We start from the raw sequence: 22,346 nt of genomic DNA on the forward strand, positions 1-22,346 counted from the left end.
GCTGTGGTCAGCGCCTCGCTTGAAACCGTGGCGTGGCTGAACTAACGTGTCACTCACTAGACGGCAATAATAGGAACCGCGGGGGCTGTTATGAAAGCTCGGGATTCCCGGGGCTGGGGGCAATTTCAGATTTGGGGGTTAGTGACAGCAGCGACGCGATGACACAGCACGATGCCATGGCAACCGCGTGAGGACACAGCACACTGGCACGACGCGGTGGCTGCTCTCTACATTCCTCCCCGCAAGGCGCTCCCGGGGGGAGGGCGGTGGCTCTCCTCTTGCGGGACCGACAGTTCCCACTCGTCACGTGACACCACCGCCGGGTCACGTGAGCTGTTCCTGTCCCTTTTCCGTCACGGTTAAATCTCACCCTCCTCGTCCCGCCCCTTCTCTCACCATAGAGTTGCCTAGAGCGCCGCCGCCGGCAGAACCCGGAAGCAGGAGGCGCACTGCGCAGCCGCTCCCGCCCCTGAGCGCGGTGGAGGACTCAGGAAGAAGGGGCGGGGCCGGGGCGGAGCGCGCGGCACGATGGCGGAAGTGGAGTGAGTTGATTCTCTGTAGGGCGCTGCGGGACGAGGGGAGAGTTTGCAGGGTGGGGGGACCAGGCCCTCTCCCCAGCGGGGCGGGAATACGGGGGCGGGAGGCCGAGCCCCTCATTTCAGGCCCAGGCCGGGGGCTCTCGCTCTGGGGTAGGGGCAGTGGTAGCCACCCCCCTAGCTCCATTGCCTTGGCTTATCCAGTGAGCGTATAGCTGCTGTGTGCCCCCGTCCCCCCGCCCAAGGGGCCCTGACATCGCTACTGGGCCCCTTGTGAAACGGGGCCACCGGCCCTGCCACCTGGTGCAGGAATCGCAAGGCCCTCTCCCCCGTGAAATGGGTCTGTCCAGTGCAGCCACTGCGAGCCCCTCGGGGGGGGGGCAAGCAATAGCTCAGTGGTTTGAGCATTGGCCTGCTAAACCCAGGCTTGTGAGTTCAATTCTTGAGGAGGCCATTTAAGGTTCTGGGGCAAAAATCTGTCTGGGGATGGGCCCTGCTTTGAGCAGGGGATTGGACTAGATGACCTCCTGAGGTCCCTTCCAACCCTGATATTCTATGAAACAGGGCTGTCTGGTCCCGCTGCCACATTTGTACAGGCAAAACAAGCCCCTCCCCAGCACACATGCACTGATGTGCAAATTAACCAAGAGGCAGCTCTGTGAGGCTCATCTGAGTGGGATGGGGCCTGCCCCTTCCCTTGGGTTGTGAGTGAGCCAGCCTGCTCTGGCAGGTATGTTTGTCTTACAGTTGAGGTTTGGCATGATGCAAGCCCCGTGGATAGGACATGCACAGTCAAATGATGGCCAGGCAGTACTGGTGCACTGGGGTGTAGCAGAGTGGTTTATCTTTAAAAGTGGGAAGGCTTAAGTACCATTAATTGAATTATAGGCACATCTCAGTTTTAACATGGTAACAAGGCAAAGAATGGTCATCAAATGTCCTGATGCAGTATTTAATGTATAGGGGGAAGGTCCCTCAAAATATTGCCACTTTGCCTGGTACAGTAGTGTGCAAATGCAATACCGTGGCACCTCCATGGAGATTACAGTAGATTTGTTCCACTGGACAAACTAAGCAAAATAAGTCCCTGTCCACACTGCACACCTTCCATTCATCTGTGTGCTAAATCCCAGCTCCAATACAAAGTATTCTTTGCACACAGTGAGTGAAAGAATTCAGCAATAAATTGTTCCACGAGCCTGAAATCCTAGTACTTGCACATGGGCCCATTATTAGGGACCACTTCTTTAAGGCAGCTGCACATGATTATCATTAATTCTGTTGCCAAGATAACTTGTTGATGAGTTTTGTTTTTAATCTTTCAGTAGTTTTGTGCTTCACCCTGACCGACCTCCCCCACAATGTCCAGCTTTTGCTAAGTCTAATCATGTTCTGTATTGCCCTGACAGGTTCTCAAATGCTACCCATGAAGTCCTCAATGTCACCCTCCACACCACGCTGTCCGTTACGACTAAACTGGTGGTTCCTACACCTGCCAAACCTATCCTTCCAGTGCAGACTGGAGTCCAAGCTCAGCAAGAGGAGCAATCTAGTGGCATGACTATATTCTTTAGTCTCCTTGTATTAGGTGAATGCTGAACTGAAAAATCTCTTATTGTTCACTGTTGAGTTTGTATTATGTCTGAAACATTTGTAAGATGCATGAGTCCTGGGGATACTTTTTTAGTATGGTGCTGTATTTCTCCTACAAACCCCCAGCCATGAAAGTTTGTCATATAGACCCAGATTTTTAGAAAAGTTGGATATGCAATTACGTGTTCAAAAAGGTGAGCTTGTGGAACTGAGTGACTGTGGAATAAACTCCTAAGGGAACTAAGGACCCTCACAGACCTCACCACCTTGTGCTCCAAGTGCAAGGCATGTTTCTTTGCGCTTGTCTTTACTATAAACACATAGCAATGTGTGTGTCCTACCAAAACAAAATACTGCACTATGCACAGTTTTTCCCTTGAGGAGAGGATGAGCGAACACATGAGAGACATTAGTCACGTCACTTAAAGCACTGCTGGAAGGTGCTCAGCTATGGTGAAGAGTGCGGTGTAAGAACCTGTATAGAATTTGCATGCACAGTTACCGTAATTATACATAAATTAAGTAACTATAGTGAAAATTGCCACAGTTTTTCATAGGCATGTACACTTACCCAGTTTGAACACTAATTTGTGATAATTGCACAGATATTTTGCACATACAGTTGCACACTCAATTTTTCTGAAAATCTGGGCCATCAGTAAGTCTGTCTGTTTACATTATACAACTTTTTGATAAACAGTGTTAATTGATATCTATCTAGTGCAGGGCTGGGCCACATCCGGCCCGCGGGACAGTCCTGTTCGGCCCCCGAGCACCTGGCCCGGGAGGCTCACCCCGGCCCCTCCCCTGCTGTCCCCACTCTCCCACAGCCTCGGCTCTCTCACTCCGCTGCCAGCACAATGCTCTGGGGGGCGGGGCTGTGAGCTCCTGGGGCAGCGCAGCTGCAGAGCCCGGCCTGACCCGGTGCTCTGCGCGGCGTTGTGGTGGCGGCGGCAGAGTGGCCCGGCTCCAGCCGGGCAGTGCGGCTGTAGCGCTGCCAGCCACTGGTGCTCCAGGCAGTGCGGTAAGGGGGCAGGAGAGTTTGAGGTGGTGGTCAGGGGGTGGTGGGGTGGGTGGTGGTGGGGAAACGGGGTTGAATGGGGGCAGGGGTCCCGGGGGGCAGTCAGGAAGGAGGGGGTTGGATGGGGCAGTCAGGGGCTGGGGTTCTGGGGAGAGTCAGGACAGGAAGAAGGGGTGGTTGGATGGGGCAGGGGGGCAGGGGGCCGTCAGGAATGAGAGGAGGGATTGGATGAGGCAGCGGGGGTCCGGGGGCAGTCGGGATAGGGAGTGGCGGTGTGTGGATGGGGCAGGGGTTCCAGAGGGGCCGTCAGGGAACAGGGCAGGTTGGATGGGGCAGGAGTCACGGGGGGGATGGCAGATAGGAGGTGAGGGCCGGGCCACGACCCCCTACCCTAACCGGCCCTCCATACAATTTATGAAACCTGATGCGGCCCTCAGGCCAAAAAGTTTGCCCGCCCCGATCTAGTGTAAACTATACGGTAGTCAAAACTGTAACAACACAGTTTCAGTAGTGTGTTTAAGGGTTTTGTCCTACCTCTTGCTGTATGAAATACAAGCAAAGTGGGGGACCTATAAACAAACCGCAATAAGAGATCCTTTCTGAAGAAGTATGTAATATTACTTGCTTGGTTCTTCAATATCTTCTAGATCAGGGGTCGGCAACCTCTGGCATGCGGCTCGCTAGGGTAAGCACTGCTGACGTGGCAGGTTCGGCCAATCGCGGCCCCCACTGGCCACGGTTCGCCGTCCCAGGCCAATAGGGGTGGCGGGAAGCTGCGGCCAGCACATCCCTCGCCCGCGCCACTTCTCGCAGCCCCTATTGGCCTGGGACGGCGAACTGCGGCCAGTGGGGGCCGCGATTGGCCAAGCCTGCCACGTCAGCAGGTAAATAAACTGGCCCGGCCCGCCAAGGTGCTTACCCTAGCGAGCCGTGTGCCAGAGGTTGCCGACCCCTGTTCTAGATGATCGCTGTTTGCAGTGTTGATATGTGGCTTGTGTCACAATCTGGCAAACTCAGTAGGAAAACATGTGTGTATTTGTCATAACAGCAGATTTTATAAGTCCACTTGGATAAAATCCTACCTGTGTCACCCTCTATGAAGTATATTTTATTAAATGCAACAAAGAGAAAACCCAGTCCTTTAGATATATGCACATCTCCCTCTGATGTTCTCCCTGTGACCAGTACCAAAGTGATATTTAAGTAGGTATTAAAGAAAAATCAAAACAAAATGCAATAGATCAGAAAAAACATGAAGTTTAAAAGAGAAATTCTGAGTGTGTGTGTGTGTGTGTGTGTGTGAGAATTGGAATTTAAAAGGCTTATTCATGGTAAAGTTTCTGCATCTTTTCCTAGGGCTAAAGAGTAGGGTCACAATTCTTGGCTACATTCCAGCCCCGTTACCCCACTCCAGCAGCATAATGGATCTTGGAAGCAGCTGAATTTCCCTTTCCTCCCTCTTTTCCCCCTCCCCCCAGCAAAGGAGAGTTTCCAGAGCAGTGGAGAGCCAGTATAAGAGCTCTGTGCTGCCCCATTCATAGCATCTGACAGAGAGTGTGGTGGGGATGAAGGAGGGTGTGGCCAGAGTGCTCTGGGCTTTGACTGTTTTGGGTTGTAAAGTGGCCCCTAGACAGCTATGGGAAGCTGCCCTAAATTAGAGTAGCCAAAGGAGCTGCTTTACTTTAGGGCTGGATAGGTCCCCCTCTAAGCTCAAAATTCAGCAGGCCAGAAGTGACACTGCTTAGTCTCTGGCCCCAGGTTTCTGCAGTCTGCTTATCTATTAAGACAAACCCCAGTTTAACTTCAGTACCTTGTTCGGCCAAAAGGGCCTATCTTTGTAACACTTCTTTCCATTTTATACAGCATCCTAGTAGATAAACGTGGCTCGCAAGCTCCCCTGACCTGTGTTACGGGCCCTTAATCTTCTTTGCCTTCCTTGTGTAACACTCAAACCCTCCACGAAACCATTTGAAGCATTTTCTTGTCAATCTCTTGACTGCTTCATGTCATGCCCATAGAAGAGGGTGCGGGCAGAGCAGAGTAAATAGTCAATTACCAACTGGACAAACTATTGCCAAGAGAATAGGTATCAAATAGCTATGGGCAACCAACCTGCCACTCATTGTAATATCTGTACTGGTAGGAGTCCATTATCTGAGCCTACAGTTGCACCACAGTATTTATTTTTTGTTCAAAGAAATAGAAGTAGGAAGGTGCTGGCATTTGGATCTGCTAAACAGAAATTGTATTATTAATAAGGCAGTAGTAAGAGCTTTACGTTCACAAAGTGCTATATAAACATTAATTAATCGTCCAGATTCCCTCGGGAGGTAGATATTATTATCCCCATTTTATAGATATGAAAACCGAGATGCAGAAGGTAAGTGATTTGCCCAGGGCCAACACTTGTCAGCAGTACAGCTAGTATTACTGTATATATCAGGAGTCTCTGCTCAGTTCTCTAGTCTACCGGGCCTGTCACTTGTAAATTTACTAAATGCAAAGCACGCTGTGTGTGAGGTGCCTACCAATATGAGTATAACAATGTGCAGAATTCTGAACACAGTGGCATGACTTCCATTTCTGAACAGTATAGAGGGAAAGTCCTTTTCCGTGGGACAAAGGACAATAAGTGACAAGTTCACTCATGCTGTAGGTACTTGAAAATCATTATTTTCAGTGAGGCCATATTCCAAAGGAATAGCATATAAAATAAGCGATCTGCTTGAAAGCCACAATCAACTCTAGATCAGAAGCACATCAGATTGCCCCCTTGAACAAAGACAGTTCAGTGGTAGCTAGGGGGAGTTGCTAAAGCTTACCATTAGTCCATTAGTAAGAGCAGTTCAGAGAAGCTTTTTAGTTCTTGAGTCAGAAACAGGTTTTGTTGCAGTCTAGTTGCAGGAGCCTTGTGGAGGCTGGAAACTGAATTAGCAAAAGACCCCCAAATGATTATTTGGCACAGTGAGGTAAGGGAATGAAGATAGCCTTAGTAATTACTTTTCTGCTTTGTCACAATAAGCTTTATCAAATATCAAACAGAGTTTAAAGACACACTCGTGGGATTGACAGGTCCATAATTTGATCCATCCCCTGTTAATTTGTGTGTGTGTTTTTATATATATATATATACACACACATATATGTGTGTGTGTGTGTGTGTGTATACATTCCCCTTCCCCTCTGACTAATTCATCTTTTAATTTAACCCATTTCTAGGAATCATTGAAATATTTGAACAACAGTTTATCATCTAATTACTTTCAGATTTATTTTTTACTAGGAAAGTTTCACAGTTTGTATTCATGGAACATTGTTTAGAAGAATGTCTTTTTCTGTCCTACCAGTTACATATTTTAATACTGTTTTACTTCTTCCCCACAGCTATCTGCATCATATTGGTGCATTTACTGATAAAATACAGACTACATTTCTTGCCAGAGAGTGTGGCTGTTGTTTCTTTAGGTGAGTATTTCTGTGACCACACTTTTAATATTTTTGAAGAAAACTTGATTTATGTTATAATATTTTTGGATAAAAAAAGGGTTTACATACTTTGGTGCCCTCTTTAACTGGTGTGACAATGCCTGAACTACTTACTGTGTTCACTTCTGCGCTGACTATTACTAGAAAGATGTAGGCACACTGGACATAGTTCAGAGAAGAGCAACAGGAATTCTAGGGATGGAGGGACTAATTTAGGAAAGAGTTAAAGAGCTAAGCATGTGTTATGACCCTGCAAAGTGATACATGTGAGCAGACCCTTCTGGCTGTGTGGAATCCTATTGAAATCAATTGGACTCCATGAGAGCACATTTCCATGGACCACTTTGTAGGACTGGGGCACTTGCTTGATGTGTTTAGTGGGGAATCATGATAACGCTCTAAATAGCTAAAGGTGCAAGCACTACGTTGGGAGACGAAATATCTCGCATGGTAAAGAGGGTATAACTGGCATTAAATTAATAAAAGGAAACTGGAATGCTAAATATCATGAGAATCTTTCTGATAGTGAGATCCACTTCCGTAGGAGGAAGTGGAAGCCCCATCTTCGAAATCATTTGAAAACTAGACTGGACAAAGCAAAATGTGTTACTGCAGGGAACAATCCTACACCAGTTGGGAAGTGGACAGAATGACCTAATAGTGCTTTGCAGTGTTGTAACTGTGTTGGATCCACCTTGTCATTTGTCATTTTTAACATCTAAGGGCCAGATTTTCAAAAGAACCCTGTTCCTATTTCGGCATCTAAATGAAGTGACTAGATTTTCAAAAGTGCTCGGCACCCAGCAGCTCCCATTGTTCTTCATCAGCTGAGTGTGAGTGATGAATCAGCCAGTAATCAAAAAGAAAAAGGAATCATCCCCCAGTGCTAGTGCTAACATTATAGAATCTTCAGGTCAGATTTTCAAAAGGGCTGAGCACTGCCTTCAGAGCTCAAACGAAATTGCTGGACACTGAGCGCTTCTGAAAATGTGGCCCTGGGATTCTATAATTTTAACACTAGTGCTGGGTGATGGTTCCATTTTCCTTTTTTATTATTCCTACCTGACTTATCACAGTCAGCTGATTGGAAACATGAAGATTGCTACTCTGCCTTTCAGAAGTTAAAATCGGAAGAGGGCAGGAAATCACAAGGCTCAGTGAACAAGCCAAGATTAAAAAAATAAATTGGCCAGTAAGGTCAAATGGCAGGATGTTGCTAGTATGCCATATTTCCTTACAGAGTGCTTTATCTTGCTGTCTAGATTTTGAGACCCTGATTCAGGAGAGCACTTAAGGATGTGCATAAATCCATCCCTGGACAGGAAAGCACTTCAATATGTGCTTAAGTCCCATTGACTTCAAAGGTGGACCTGAGTGAGGTGTAATTCTCTGCAAAACTGGGATGCATCTAGGAGGAGGGGAATACTTTACCAACTTCCTCTCGCTCATGCATCCTCATTAACCTGGGGTAAGATACAATGGTGGCACCTGCTACCATGAATCTTATCTCCATTTATGAGGTCAGTTTATTTTAATTGCAGAAGAACTTTGTGTGTGGTACATGTGATTTAACCTACTCTGAGAATATAAATTTCACTAGTAGCCTGAAAACTTGCCTGGATTACTAGATACTGAACTGTCCCTATTGTACACTTGGGCTCTTTCTATGACTTGAGGCAAGAGAATGCCACCCTTAATTCAGATCTAGCTCTTCGCCCCTTCTTAGTAAGTCTGAAAAGTTCACAAACCTGATTCTGCTCTCACAGTGGTTATACATTGGTATAACTACTGATTTCTGTGCAGTTACTCCTGATTTACAAATCTGTAAATGAGAAGAGAATCAGGGATCTCTAGACAATATAATATCTACTTGAGTCCTATCACTGAAATAGAGTATTTTCCTTCGTAAGTCATCTCAGGCAACAGCTTTTCAACTGTCTCTGTAACTGCTTACCATAATCTTTGTGTAGTGGTGATATTTTTACTTCAGTCACTAGTGGTACTCACACTGTCAGACTAAAAATACACCACAAAGGAAAAGATGCTTAGCTATAATACTAAACTAAGGGTATGTCTTCACTACCAGCCGGATCGGCGGGCAGCAATCGATCCAGCAGGGATCGATTTATCGTGTCTAGTGTAGACGCGATAAATTGACCCCCGAGCGCTCTCCCGTCGACTCCTGTACTCCAGCTCAGCGAGAGGCGCAGGCAGAGTCAACGGGGGAGCAGCAGCAGTCGACTTACCGCGGTGAAGACACCACGGTAAGTCGATCTAAGTATGTCGCCTTCAGCTACGTTAATCATGTGGCTGAAGTTGCGTAACTTAGATCAATCTCCCCCCAGTGTAGACTAGGCCTAGGAGTGTAGTAGTGTCATACCTACTGAGCAAGTAGTTCTCATCTTTCTCCTGGACTTCTGCCTGCTGCATTTTCTGGTAGGTTAATAGTGTTTTCATAAAAATTCTCAGAGTTCTCTCCATCAGCTTACTGTGCTGGAGGAAACAAAGCCCTCCGGTGCTTGCAAAACCTTAGGGCTTTCACAGAAATAAGAATGTTGCAACCTTCTGGGTGTTGCGCCAAAAGGATCTGAATTCAAAGTCCTTTCTAAGTGGAAAGGAAATCAGATTCTCTCCTCCCCAAGCATAAGACGTATTGCAGATGCTTTTTAGTTCACAGTACTTGATTCATGGCACATTACATTGCCCACAGCAAGATCTATATTAGGAAATCCTTTAGCTTAAAGGAACACTCATCTGAAAAAACATATTTGGGCACAGATTAGTCTTAAATTGAGAAGCAAATAGTTCTTAGACTCCAAGACCAGAAGGGATCACTGTGATCATCAAGTCTGACCTAGATAGATTTCTGGAACAGCGGTTCTCAAAGAGGGATCCGGGGCCCCTTGAGGTTGTGCAAGCAGGTTTCAGGGGGGTCCACCAAAATAAACCCAAGAACAGGGCTGGCATTAGACTCCCTGGGGCCCAGGGCAGAAAGCCAAAGCCCAAATCCTGCCACCCAGGGCTAAAAGCTGAAGCCCGAGCAACTTAGCTTTGCAGGGCCCCCTGTGGTGCTGGACCCTGGGGAATTGCCCTGCTTGCTAACCCTTAATGCTGGCCCTGGCTTTTAATTTACTGGGTATTCAGAAAAACAGTTGTGGCAAAGGTGGACCGTGAAATTTTTATATGTTGGGGGGTGGGGGAGGCTCAGAAAGAAAAAGATTGAGAACCTCTGCCCTAGGGCAGGGTTTCTCAATGACTGGTGCCGGTCTCTGAGATCTCCCTGACATAGTTTAGGAAGGCAGCAAGCCAGTCCCTAGTATCAAAATGATCGAAAGACACTGTTCTAGAAGACCAAGCATTTCCTGCTGTATCTAGATTTATTCCAGCAAGAGGTAGATTATCTGTGTTTATCTAATTTAGACCCTAAGATCTTTAGGGTAGGGTAGTATCTTTTCATGTTCTGTAAAATGCCTTACATATTTCAGAAAATCTGTTTCTTTTTTCATTACTTGGTGAGGTGGTTTAGAGCAATGATGTACACACACTTTAGTGGGAATGTGATATTTTGCTTCGACTGCAGTAAAACCAAAAGAAAATATGATATATGATGGGGTTAGAAAAGCAGCTGACAGGAAACAGGGATACATCAAACATTGACTATGACCCCTTAGGGTAATTTTCCTTTTGCATCAAACATCAACATGAGGCTTAATAATGCTTCATTGTGAAATTATGGACGAGATTAAATTGTTGATATTCAGTGCTTGTTAATAAGTAAATTTGCCTAATAACGATTTCCTGAATGTTTTACATTATCTGTGCTACTTGAAGAGGCACATACATTCTGGGCCAACTTCTGCTTTCAGTTACTTTACTCAAGTCAGTTGGAGTTACGGACAGTAGAATTTGGCCCAGCATGTGCATTGTTCCCTCAGAAACTGAGTGACTTTATCATTAGGGCAAATATATTAATAGAAGTCATTGTTAGAAAGGGAGACTCCCAAAATATCTCCTTTGTGCTTTCCATATCAGGGCTTCAGTGTAGTGTTAGTCTGTTGGAGGGACAGAAGAGGATATCACCATCCCTCTTTCCCGCACCGCACACACAACTTCCGATGAAAGGGTAGGCGTTTCTTTTGGCTTCTAATCCAGTTAGCTATCACTGTGATTTAGGTAAACTCCGATGCAATCTCCATCCTGAAATGTAGCTATTCACTGATGGCTCCTTCCGGTTTGGTTTTGGCCTCTGACTTTTGGCTTATTTGAAGATTCCGCCCCAAGGGCTTCACAAACAACAGAGTTTTACTGATACGAGAAACTAAGTCAGTGTTGCTTTACTACTCCTTCTGGGGAACACTGCGCAGGAACAGCAGAGGCTCTCTCTCTCCCTTCTGCAGAGCATTCACAGCAGCTGTGGAGGACTGTGGCTAGGCCACTGTGGTCTGTACTCCTGCTCATAGCACAACCCCAATAGAGACTGCAGTGAAACTTTCTAAGATCTCTAACTAAGTAAGGCTGCTACTGCAGCTCAGGGTATGTAATAGGTAGTGGTGGTCACAGCAAGGGCATCTAAAGATGTTTCCAAATTGGATGGAGTATAAGATTGTGGGGGAGGGATAGCTCAGTGGCTTGAGCATTGGCCTGCTAAACGCCAGAGTTGTGAGTTCAATCCTTGAGGGGGCCATTTAGGGATCTGGGGCAAAAATCTGTCTGGGGATGGGTCCTGCTTTGAGCAGGGGGTTGGACTAGATGACCTCCTGAGGTCCCTTCCAACCCTGATATTCTATGATTGTCATGGGCTCACAGGCCCCATGCTCTCTTGGCTCCCTATAATCCCTGGGAGGAACCCCCATGAGTGTGACAGCCTTTCTTATGGGTCACACTCACTCTTGTGGTTAAGCTCTGGGCTCCACCACCTTCCAGAACTGCACCTCTCTGAGCCTTCAGCATCCCTGTCTCTCACTGTGGGCCTCCTCAGGAAGTCCACTCACTTTCTGGACCCCTGGGGCCTCCACACCCAGAGGGCACAGTGCAACCCCGATCTCTAGACTGCAGTGACTCTCAGCCAGCGTAAAACAGAAGGGTTTATTGAATGTCTGATCCCAGCACAGGAAGTTCTCAGGGCCCTCGAGCCTGGTACATCTCAGCATAGTCCAGCTGGTTCTGTCTCAGTTCCAATGGGCTCAGGCTGCTCTATGTCCCCAGTCCTTCAAGCTGATCATCCTATGTTGCCTTCCCCAACAGCCCCTTCTCCATCCTTTGCTGTGGTTCCAGGCAAACAGGTTACCTGGGCCTCTTCCTTCCATCCTTTGTTCCCCCACTGAGTGAAATCAGGTCACTGGCGATCACTCTCCTCAGCCCTTTGTCCTCCCATTGACCAGAACTGGCTGACTTCCAAGATGCGGTGGGCCTCTCAATCAGCAGTTGCTAGGGTGCCCAATCTCCAGGCCGTTGTCTGGGGTCCCAACTGCTAGGTGAGGTCACACCTGATCCTCTGCAACAAAAAACACCCCCTCCCCTCACCTCGATAAACATGCAGCACATAGGAGAAACAGAGACGCACACAGTATTTATGCAAACCATTAAGAATAGTTCCCATTTGTCACAAGGATAATACATTCAATGCTGTTTTGAATGCAAACTATTACATAGCTGCTGTCTTTCCAAATCTAGACCTGGTGTAAGCAGGTTCAGTTGCACTGAAGTAAATAGGGGTTGTGGCCACTTACATCAGGGCTGTGTTTGGCCTTGATCTTTTGCGTCTTACCTGTTTAGTTTACCAACAGAATCACATTTTTGCTCTTGTCAGCTCTGTAGAGGAGATACAGCTTCTGCTTCATTAACAAAATTGCCAGCTAATTGCCATAATAAAGAATCCTTATTACTGGTGATGAGCTATGCAGCTGAAAGAGCACAACTACATTTTCAAGTACCCAGTTCTGCCTGTGTGCCAGAAGTTAGCTATAAGCAAATGTGCTGTGGCAGTCACTGAGGGAGAATTAATACCACAGCAGAACAGTTATTTTTATAATCGCTTTTCTGCCAATGATCATCTTCTTAATTGTTTGTTCCTTTTGCTTTTAGCAATTTCTAGCTACACTTCTCTTATGAGGGGCAGGAAATGAGTGCATTCACTGGACCAGATTCTGGTCTTCTTTACTCAGATGTAAGTCCCAAGTAGCTCCATTGAAGTTAATGGAGTTCCATCGCTGTTGCACCAATGTGAGATCAGAATCAGGCCCTTTGTTTATCATTGAACAGTAACTCATTTCTCGAGCCAAAGATTGTTTTCAACAAGGAGCTGGATATAAAGTTATCAAAGGAAGGACTTTTGGCCTTTGAGACTATTAACTTTCCAGCTTGCACTTTAACAAAAGCGTTGAGTAATAACATAGTAAGAAATCTGCTCTGATAAAAGTGCAGCCATTAAACTAACCTCTAAGGAAGAGCAGTTTTAGTGTCTGCTACAAAACGAGGTGGGTTTCCTCCATTATCCAAAACCAGCACAGGAGGTTTTTTCATTCTGCATCCCTCCAAACTAAGGGCAGGTCTTCACTACGGGGGGGGGTCGATTTAAGATACGCAAATTCAGCTACACGAATAGCATAGCTGAATTTGACCTATCGGAGCCAACTTACCCCGCTGTGAGGACGGCGGCAAAATCGACCTCCGCGGCTCCCCGTCGACTGCGCTTACTCCCACCTCCACCGGTGGAGTAAGAGCGTCGATTCGGGGATCGATTGTTGCGTCCCGACGAGACGCGATTATTCGATCTCCGAGAGATCGATTTCTACCCGCCGATTCAGGCGGGTAGTGTAGACCTAGCCTAATATATTGATGAATTCTATGTGGACAGCTGTCCTTCCTTTTTTATGGTAATCATAGTGGTGTCTTGCATGTTATGTAGCTAGAACTAGCTTGTACCCATTAAAAAGTCATAAGCTTGGTGTAGCTTGTGCTTCCTCCCATGGACGGTGTGTGCACCCCCCCTGTTTGGGAAGGCTCCTTCCATTTCCCCCCTCCCCCTTGCTCTCACCGGCTGACCCACCGATGCCGCCCTGTACCCTGGCCAGACTGCCAGTGCCTGGAGCAGTCCAAAGGAGCCCTGAGCCTGGGCCATCCAGAGAAGCTCTGAGCCCTGCCGTGGCCCAGCCCTGGGTCTGCAGCGGGAAGCATTAGCCAAGATCTGGGGGAGTCAGCCTCCCACAGCCTCCATTATCCCCCGCCAATGCTTCTTCCCTTTACTCCTCTTTTCCACTCACACTCTGCTGCTGCCTTATGAACTTCTTATTGTTCAGTAGGCTTATGGTATTAGGGGAAACTCCCATCTACTGCTGGGGGATATTGGGACATTAGAGGTTGTCACTCCTCCTGTTCATCCTTCTTTCCTCATTGCCTTTTATTAATTTTTGTGTATAAACAGACTGTAAGTGCTGCATAAGCCCTGTGCTGCTCCTCTGCTTGAAGCGAGTTTCACCAAGATACACTGCACACATTTTGGGTATCTCCTGTATTAGCTGAGGCAAACTGCTGGTTCTGTCCTCTCTCACAGTTCAGGGCAATTGCACTCTGTGTCTCCCACTCTGTGGTCCAGCAAGGGCACCTACTCTAGGCTCCTCAGCCATCCCGTCTCTTTGTCAGAGACGTGCCTCTCTCTCCCTCCTGATTGGGTTTTTCCAGGCTGCACAGGTCCCTGCCTACACTGTGTTATTTGCAGAAAGCCAGATTGCCTAGATAGACCAGTATCTGCAATCTCCTCAGAGGCTATGAATAACTGTAATTGCCCATACTTACAAGTTACCACACAGCTCTTTATAAGCAAGCACATTTATTCTTAAGGTGAAAGCATTACCGAGAAAACATATAAGAACTAATAAAAATTCCTATTCACATGCTAAATGCTTACCGGAGGTCACCCATCAGTCTTATGTGGCCTCTGTAAGCCAAAGTCCTTCCAACCCTTCCTCGAAAGGATTGGATCCCTCTTTGGACAGACCGACCTGTATGTTTGCTTGGTCAGAAAGCAGTCCCTGAGTCAGTTTAAACTCAGGCCATTTATCCAAAAGTCCTTTCTCTGCCTATTGGTCTCTGGAAAACCTAGTTTGAGCTAGTATATGTGAGCCTCTCCAGGTGGCAGTACATCTTTGGAGACTTTACAGCCTGAGTGCACTTGCCTTATCACCCTGCACTGTTCTTAAATCTTGGAGTAGGTATGGTCATGCTCCCCTATGGAATTATATATAGTGATACATAAACTTAATACAGTAAGATCTTCCAATGATATTGCAGGAAATTGCCATGTCTGTCACAACGTCCCTTCGAAGTATTTACATCTTGAAATCCTGATGTCTGTTGTAATTCAGGTCCATTTGATCATATCTGTTACCTGCAATATCTATTTAAAAATAAAACAAATGCAAACGTCAGGATCCTGGGCAAGATGGACCTTTGGTCTGACTCAGTATGGCCATCCTTATGTTCTAAAGCTAGAAATGATATATCTATTCTTTGAGAATAAGCCACCAAAGAAATCTACACAAGCATTATAAAAAGGTTATTAGCAAACATACAGATGTTATATCATGACTGCTAGTGTGACTACAGCTTTGAGAGGTAGTTGAAGTGTTAGATTAGAACGTAACAGATTGCATTCTTTGACAAATCGCTACCCAGAGGTGTCAGGAGTAAGAAATAAACAGGGAATGAAGACAGTAATTAAAATAGATGCAGGAGATATGTTGACTGCAGAGGTTTCAAGTAATAAGCTAAATCGCTACCATTTCCCAGACTCAAACAAAGCTAAAGTGGAAAGTTCTCTGAACAAATTTCAGGAACTGGTACAACAGACAGTGATTTTTCTGGTGCCCTGATCAGAACAGGGAGCATAATATTTTTTTTAAGAGGGAACAAAAGGCTTGGTGAAAGGCCTTCCAATGCCCATGCAACTATTGTGTGGTGCAGCTTGTGATTCAGCTCTTCCATCTTCCCAGAAAAAGACGTTCTCCCAGAGGGGGCAAATCTATTCATGCATCCTGAACACACAACTAGATACCTGTGGATGTAGAAAGCTAAAATCGATAGAGGGCCTCAGTTCCTATGAGGGTCTGAACAACATCTGTTGGCTGCTGAGCATCCTCCACCCCTCTTGACATCAGTAAGAGTAAAGGGTGCCCAGCAAGCACCTTGAAGATTTGGACACAGGCCAGGTTGCCTGTGCCCCTTCTTCAGTGCTCCTTTGCTCCGTTACTCATGTGTACCTAACTGTGTAGTGGTGGTGTGGTGGAGAGCAGATTGAATTGACCTAGACTGTTAGCCACCCCTCAGTCAATGACAGATTCGTGTGTAAACCCAGGCTATAGCTCAACTCTCTTGTCTGGAGCAATTTGAAAGTCATATATTTACCCTCAGTGTTTGATGATAAATGTTATATAACATCTTTCATATCCATTTCCCGGTATTAATAATGTTACTTTAAAATTATATGTTGCAATATCTAAAGTAATTAGAGAGCAGCAGAGGGAGAAAGAATCCTTCCCTGGGCCATATCTATACAATCATTTCCTCTTCCAGTTTCCACCGCTTCTTCCTCCTGAATGTTCCATTTGTATCCACCTTCCACTCGTCTCTTCATGCCTTTGTAATTGCTTCTGCTCCACACCTGTAATTCCCTTCCAATAATTATTCACTAAGTCACTTCCTTCTTGTCACTGAAGTACCCCCCTTAAAACACTTATTCCAGCGGGGGAGCTTCTCAGTGAAAATCTATCAAACATAGAAAGTTTGTTTGAAAAATACACTTCTTGAAGTCTCAGCTGCTGATTTTTGCTTCATATATGTGGGTTATACTGTTTTTCTCATTTGGAATGTATTTTCCCTGGGGTATATTCTGTCATCAGTACTGTTTCTAACACAGTCAAGCCTACTGTTTGTGCTCAGCAAATAATAATCAATTTCCCAGTCATTGGCTTCCAACGTAGCTCGCATCCCAGAGTTGAAGGGCTACAAATTGGTAATGGGACTTATGAATTACCATGGCAGATTCCATCCTGCATCAAAGAACAGCAGATCTTTGGTGTTCCTGTATTAACATTTTGTTTTTGGTCTCCTTTCAAACCATCTCACTGAGGAATTATTTGTATCCGCTTGGACAAGCCCCTTGAAATATTTTTGTATGAAAGAAGGCTTAGTCCTTATGGAACATCATGTGTATGATGCATCCATCAGGAGTGGTCCATGTGATGCTATTGTGAAATTCTTTTGATAACTACAGTGTGACAGAATAAAAATTACATCAGTTTCCTTGAAAACGTACTTTAAAACTTCTTAGTTACTTAGTCATCTTGTACTTTTCATGCAGTGTATTTCACCTTTCCCAAGCACTATCATTTGATTATTACACCCACACTCTGTATACAAACAGAGAAACACAAAAACGGAGTCTGAGTAACGAGATGAAGCCTCATCCCTTTCTGTAATCCGTTTGGGGCAGGCTGTGAATTATGCCCCTGACTCACACTAAAAGTTGTCCTCCTAGTTTGAAGTCTTCATTCAGATCTCTCTGGAGATGCATTCGGTGGGAGAGCATCATGAACTTTAGCAATTCAGCCTTTAACATATTTGGTTAGGTTAGTAATTATTCTATAAAATGACCATGTGTGAAATGGGCAATATATTTAATATGCTGGTGACTTTTACAGTATGCCAACCCATTTGAGGAGTGGTTCTGTCAGTTTCCCCACTCTGATCAGAAGTGGGTTCCTAGTTTGCTGCTTCTTGCTCACATCAGGGTGAAATCCATCTCTCTGCGGAGGGTCTGTGCACTCTCATTTTCCACTCCTGCCCTATTCTGATGGTTTAAATGGCCTTCAGTGTTGTGCAGATCTAGTGCTGACACAAGGTTGGATTTCACCCATCAGTCCCTATTTGAATAATTGACTCAGTAGGAAGAGAAATAGGGTTTCTCATTTGCTTACAGGTGAAGAACCTTTTTAAGTAAGTAAACCTGCTGTTCACACTTGAGGAAAGAAATGAAAAACAAACAAACAAATTGCAAAGTTACAAAAGTGTTCTCCAAAATCTATTTTCCTTATTAGTTGTGAACAAAACCCCCTCAAAACTGGTGTATGGCATTTAAATATCCTATCTGGTAATCTTTGGTGCAGTATGAGCATGTTTTATTTTGAAATGTACTACAGAAACTTTAGTAAGACAGAAACAGTCCTCTAATATGCTGTTCTAGGAATGGGAAAATGTTTTGCTTTATTTATATCTTGCCTTGTCTTTTGCTTTAAATAATGTTGTTTAGTATATGCAGAAAATATGTCTATGGAGTTGCAAATAACAATTTAAGATCCTCTCGACAGAGAGTCAGTGACAGTAACCTGAAGAGTTATGTGTTTCATGATTAGTGAATTAAGAATGTTCTCTCTCTCGCTCTCTCCCTCCAGGTATCCTCATGGGAGCATTTATAAAAATTATAGAGTCTCAAAAACTGGCCAACTGGAAGGTATATTTGAAGCAATTCCTTTTTAATTGTAATCATGTTCTCTGGGATTTTTTAAATGTTGATTATTGTTTGAAATATTAATTATTTTAGGCTTAGTTCCGAAGGGTGGTTTTTTTGGGGTGTTGGCTGTTTTTTTTTTTTGCTGCATACCATGGTTATTTTCGAATAACCACAACCAGATACTTGTGTTTCCCTGCTAAGGGCCTGATCCTGCTGGATAGTAGGTACCTTCTCCAAGGTGTCTTGCCTCTTCTATTCCCATTGAATTAAATGGCAGTAGAGGGTGCTCAGTATCTTGCAGGATTGGAACAATTTTAGTAAGGAACAAAGTTCAATTATTTTTTCTTAACAACTCCCCTTCTGGTTGAATCAACGTACTTGGTACTGTCACTGTAGTAGGTCAGTAGTTTAGAAGCTCTTCTTATAAAATACTGTTCTTATACTCAGACAAATGCAATTTTTTTGCCTGTGACTGTCGAGCCAGCCTTGGCAGAGAAGAGCAGAAACCCTTCATCAAAACTATTTTGCTAAAAATCAAAAGAAGCCGCATTTACTGATTTTTATATTTTTAAAATGGGCTTTATGTTTTGAAAATTTAGCAATTGACTGTGTTTAGCACCAATGAGTAATAAATCAAACCTTTCCTTAAAACACTCGCATTTTGCACCCCATGTTTCTTGGGAACCCCTAGAATTGTTTGCTGATAAATGCTACAGAAGCCAGAGGTGCTTGGAGCAGCAGCATTTTCTATACTCTGGGAGCCATGTTGGAAAAGTCACAGAGCAAAGCAGGGCATGCACATGAGTCCTGTTTCCAGTCAAAGCCTACTCAGGAAAATACAACGGAGCATAAACTCTGGGAAGTCAAGTGCAAAAGTATAATTATACAGGCCAAAAAAGTATTGGAAACGCAAAATTAAAAGACACAAAAACTAACAGCAATTTTTTTTTTAAATATATCAGAAGGAGGAAGCCTGCCAAACAATCAGTGGGGCCACTGGACAATTGAAGTGCTAAAGGAACACTCAGGGAAGACAAGGCCGTTGTGGAGAAGCTAAACAAATTATTTGGATCAGTCTTAACTGCAGAGGATGTGAGGGAAATTCCCACAACTCTGAGCCATTCTTTTAGGTGATAAATCTAAGGAACTGTCCCAGACTGAGGTGTCAGTAGAGGAGGTTTTGGAACAAATTGATAATTAAACAGTAATAAGTCACCAGGACCAGATGGTATTCACCCAAGAGTTCTGAAGGAACTCAAATATGAAATTGCAGAACTACTAACTGTGGTATATAACCTATCACTTAAATCAGCTTCTATACCAAATGACTGGAGGATAGCTAATGTGACTCCAATTTTTCAAAAAGTCTCCAGAGGTGATCGGCAATTACAGGTTGGTAAACCTTACCTCAGCACTGGGCCAATTTGTTGAAACTGTAGTGAAGAACAGAATTATCAGACACATAGATGAACACAATTTGTTGGGGAAGAGACAAAACTCCTTTTGTAAATGGAAATCATGTCTCACCACTCTATTAGAATTCTTTGAGGGTGTCAACAAACGTGGACAAGGGTGGTCCAGTGGATATAGTGTATGTGGGCTTTCAGAAGGCCTTTGACAGGGTGCCTCACCAAAGGCCCTTAAGCAATCATGGGATAAAAAGGAAGGTCCTCTCATGGATCAGTAACTGATTAAAAGTCAGGAAACAAAGGATCGGAATAATTGGTCAGTTTTCAGAATGGAGAGAAGTAAATAGTGGTGTCCCCCAGGGATCTGTACTGGGACCTGTGCTGATCCACATATTCATAAATAATCTGGAAAAAAGGGTTAAACTGAGGTGTCAAAGTTTACAGATGATGCAAAATTTCTCAAGATAGTTAAGTCCAAAGCAGACTGCGAAGAGTTACAAAGTCTCACAAAACTGGGTTACTGGGCAACAAAATGGTAGATAAATGCAAAGTAATGCACATTTGCAAACATCATCCCAACTATACATACAAAATGATGGAGTCTAAATTAGCTGTTACCACTTGTGACAGGTTCGGTAGCTCACCGCTGTGGCGCCTCCTCCTGGCCGCTTCGGGGAATTAGTTTCGCGCCAGTAGAGCGCCCTCTTTAGGTGGCGTTCCGCCTGTCGTCTCGCCTCTGTGGGGTGCACGGACTTGCGTTGCTCCCGACGTCGGCGTCCTCTTCCGGAGCACTGCCCTCCGACAGTGTCCCTTTGTCCAATCACACCCCCTTCCGGGGGGGGGGGGTAAACAACAGCCCCACACCTTCAAGTCCAATCCTTACAGTCTAGGATCTGGTGTGGTTCTGAGCGGCCGCTCCCTGCGGCCTGTGGCTGTGCGTGGGGTAGCACAGCAAACAAAGGGGGAAAAAGGGGGGGGGGGGGACTCAGGCCCGCCCACTACTCTGAGTCCCGGTCCAGAGGCCCTCGTGTGACAGTCTCACTGTCTTCCTTCTCCTTCCTCCTCTGACTATCCCTCTGGACCGTTTCCCCAACAGCCCTTCGCTACGCTAGGCCTCCTCCTCCCAGGCCTGCCGCCTAGCAGGCTATGGAGTAGGGCCTTCTCCCACTCGCTCAGGCTGGCCTGCACTGCGCTGTCCGTGGTGCTGGCCTCCCAGCTCTGGAGACAGACCTTCCCCTCTGAAGGCCTGGGACAGACTGACTGCTCCTGCTCTGGGCAGCCTTTTATATGGCTAAGCCGGGCTCTGATTGGCTGGCTCCAATCTGCACTCTTATTGGCTCCCAGTAAGCCCTCTCCTGATTGGTTGGGCGGCTGCGCAGGCGCCTAGACCTGCTGCAGCCTACCCTCTCTGAGTGTGGGCAATCGCCCCACCACAGTGTGGGCAATCGCCCCACCACACCACTCAAGAAAGAGATCTTGGAGTCATTGTGCATAGGTCTCTGAAAACATCTGTTCAGTGTGCAGCTGCATCAAAAAAGCTAACAGAATATTAGGAAAGGGATAGATAATAAGACAGAAAATATCATAATGTCAGTATATAGATCGATGGTATGCCCACATCTTGAATACTGCATACAGTTCTGGTTGCCCCACCTCAAAAAAGATATATTAGATATAAATGGAAAAAAGTACAGAGGTCAACAAAAATTATTAGGGGTATGGAACAGTTTTCATATGAGGAGAGATTAAAATACAGGGACTATTCAGTTTGCAAAAGAGATGACTAAGGGGAGATACGATAAAGGTCTATAAAATCATGAATGGTGTGGAGAAAAGTGGATAAGGAAATGTTACCACTTCACATAACACAAGAACCAGAGGTCACCCAATGAAATTAATAGGCACCATGTTTAAAACAAAGGGAAGTACTTCTACACACAAAGCACAGTCAACTTGTGGAACTTATTGCCAGAGGATGTTGTGAAGGCCAAAAATATAATGGGCGCAAAAAAGAATTCGATAAGTTCATGGAGGATAGATCCATTAATGGTTATTAGCCAAGATGGTCAGATCAAGATGACTCACTCGATGATTGCCCTCTGAAGCATCTGGCATTGGCCGCAGTTGGAAGACAGGACACTGCTAGATGGACTTCAGACCCACTAGAGCCATTCTTATGATCTTAATTTGTTTCAAAGGGTGTAACAATCCATTAAAAGTAGTATTTCCGGTGTGGAACAGCAGCATGTTGAGGTGCAGGTCAAGGTGACACTGGCTAGGAAGCAAACAAGGTCTTGGACAGCAGTTTTATTATTTATTGAACTTGCACTGTGTTCAGTACAAACATAAGGAAACCCATCCTTGCCCTAAGAATTTTACAACTTAGATTTCTTGCAGCCAAGTCTGAGTTAGAGATCAGCAAAGCTTGTACTTACTTTCATATGATTCTTGGTGGCTAAAACAGACACCATAATCACTTGCTTGTCCTGTGCTTAAATTCGTCCTCTTCTTTTCCTATGCTCTCACTTTTACCTAGATTTTAAAAATTGTAATACTAGAGAACGAATATGTTTAGTGGGTAGCCTAGCATACAGTTATTGAATCCGAGTGAAAACCTGGTATTATTAGACATATTACTAAACTGAATTTCATATAAAGGAAAAACCTAATCAATTATATTTCCATGAAATAAACTTCAGTGTAAGAGATGAGTTTTGTATGCTGATGAGTCCACATAAATCCTCTGTGTTAAGAAGGTAAATTCATTACATGTGCAAATGTGGATGAGGTTTTAA

The 22,346-nt window shown here is 45.1% G+C and overlaps 1 protein-coding gene across 2 annotated transcripts in view; it reads left to right on the plus strand.

Annotated features, from left to right (window-relative positions):
- The first annotated feature begins 396 nt into the window (after window positions 1–396).
- The window catches only part of SLC9A8 (solute carrier family 9 member A8), a 44,073-nt gene continuing 22,123 nt past the window's right edge, over window positions 397–22,346 (plus strand). For both annotated transcript variants that reach the window (XM_042858328.2, XM_042858329.2), the window contains exons 1-4: window positions 397–542; window positions 1,946–2,124; window positions 6,535–6,615; window positions 18,084–18,142. In XM_042858328.2, the coding sequence (XP_042714262.1) occupies window positions 529–542; window positions 1,946–2,124; window positions 6,535–6,615; window positions 18,084–18,142 (333 nt within the window). In that variant the 5' untranslated portion in view covers window positions 397–528. The remainder of the gene's footprint in view (window positions 543–1,945; window positions 2,125–6,534; window positions 6,616–18,083; window positions 18,143–22,346) is intronic.

This window comes from Chrysemys picta, chromosome 13 (genome assembly GCF_011386835.1).
Source record: "Chrysemys picta bellii isolate R12L10 chromosome 13, ASM1138683v2, whole genome shotgun sequence".
NCBI classification, from domain to species: Eukaryota; Metazoa; Chordata; order Testudines; family Emydidae; genus Chrysemys; species Chrysemys picta.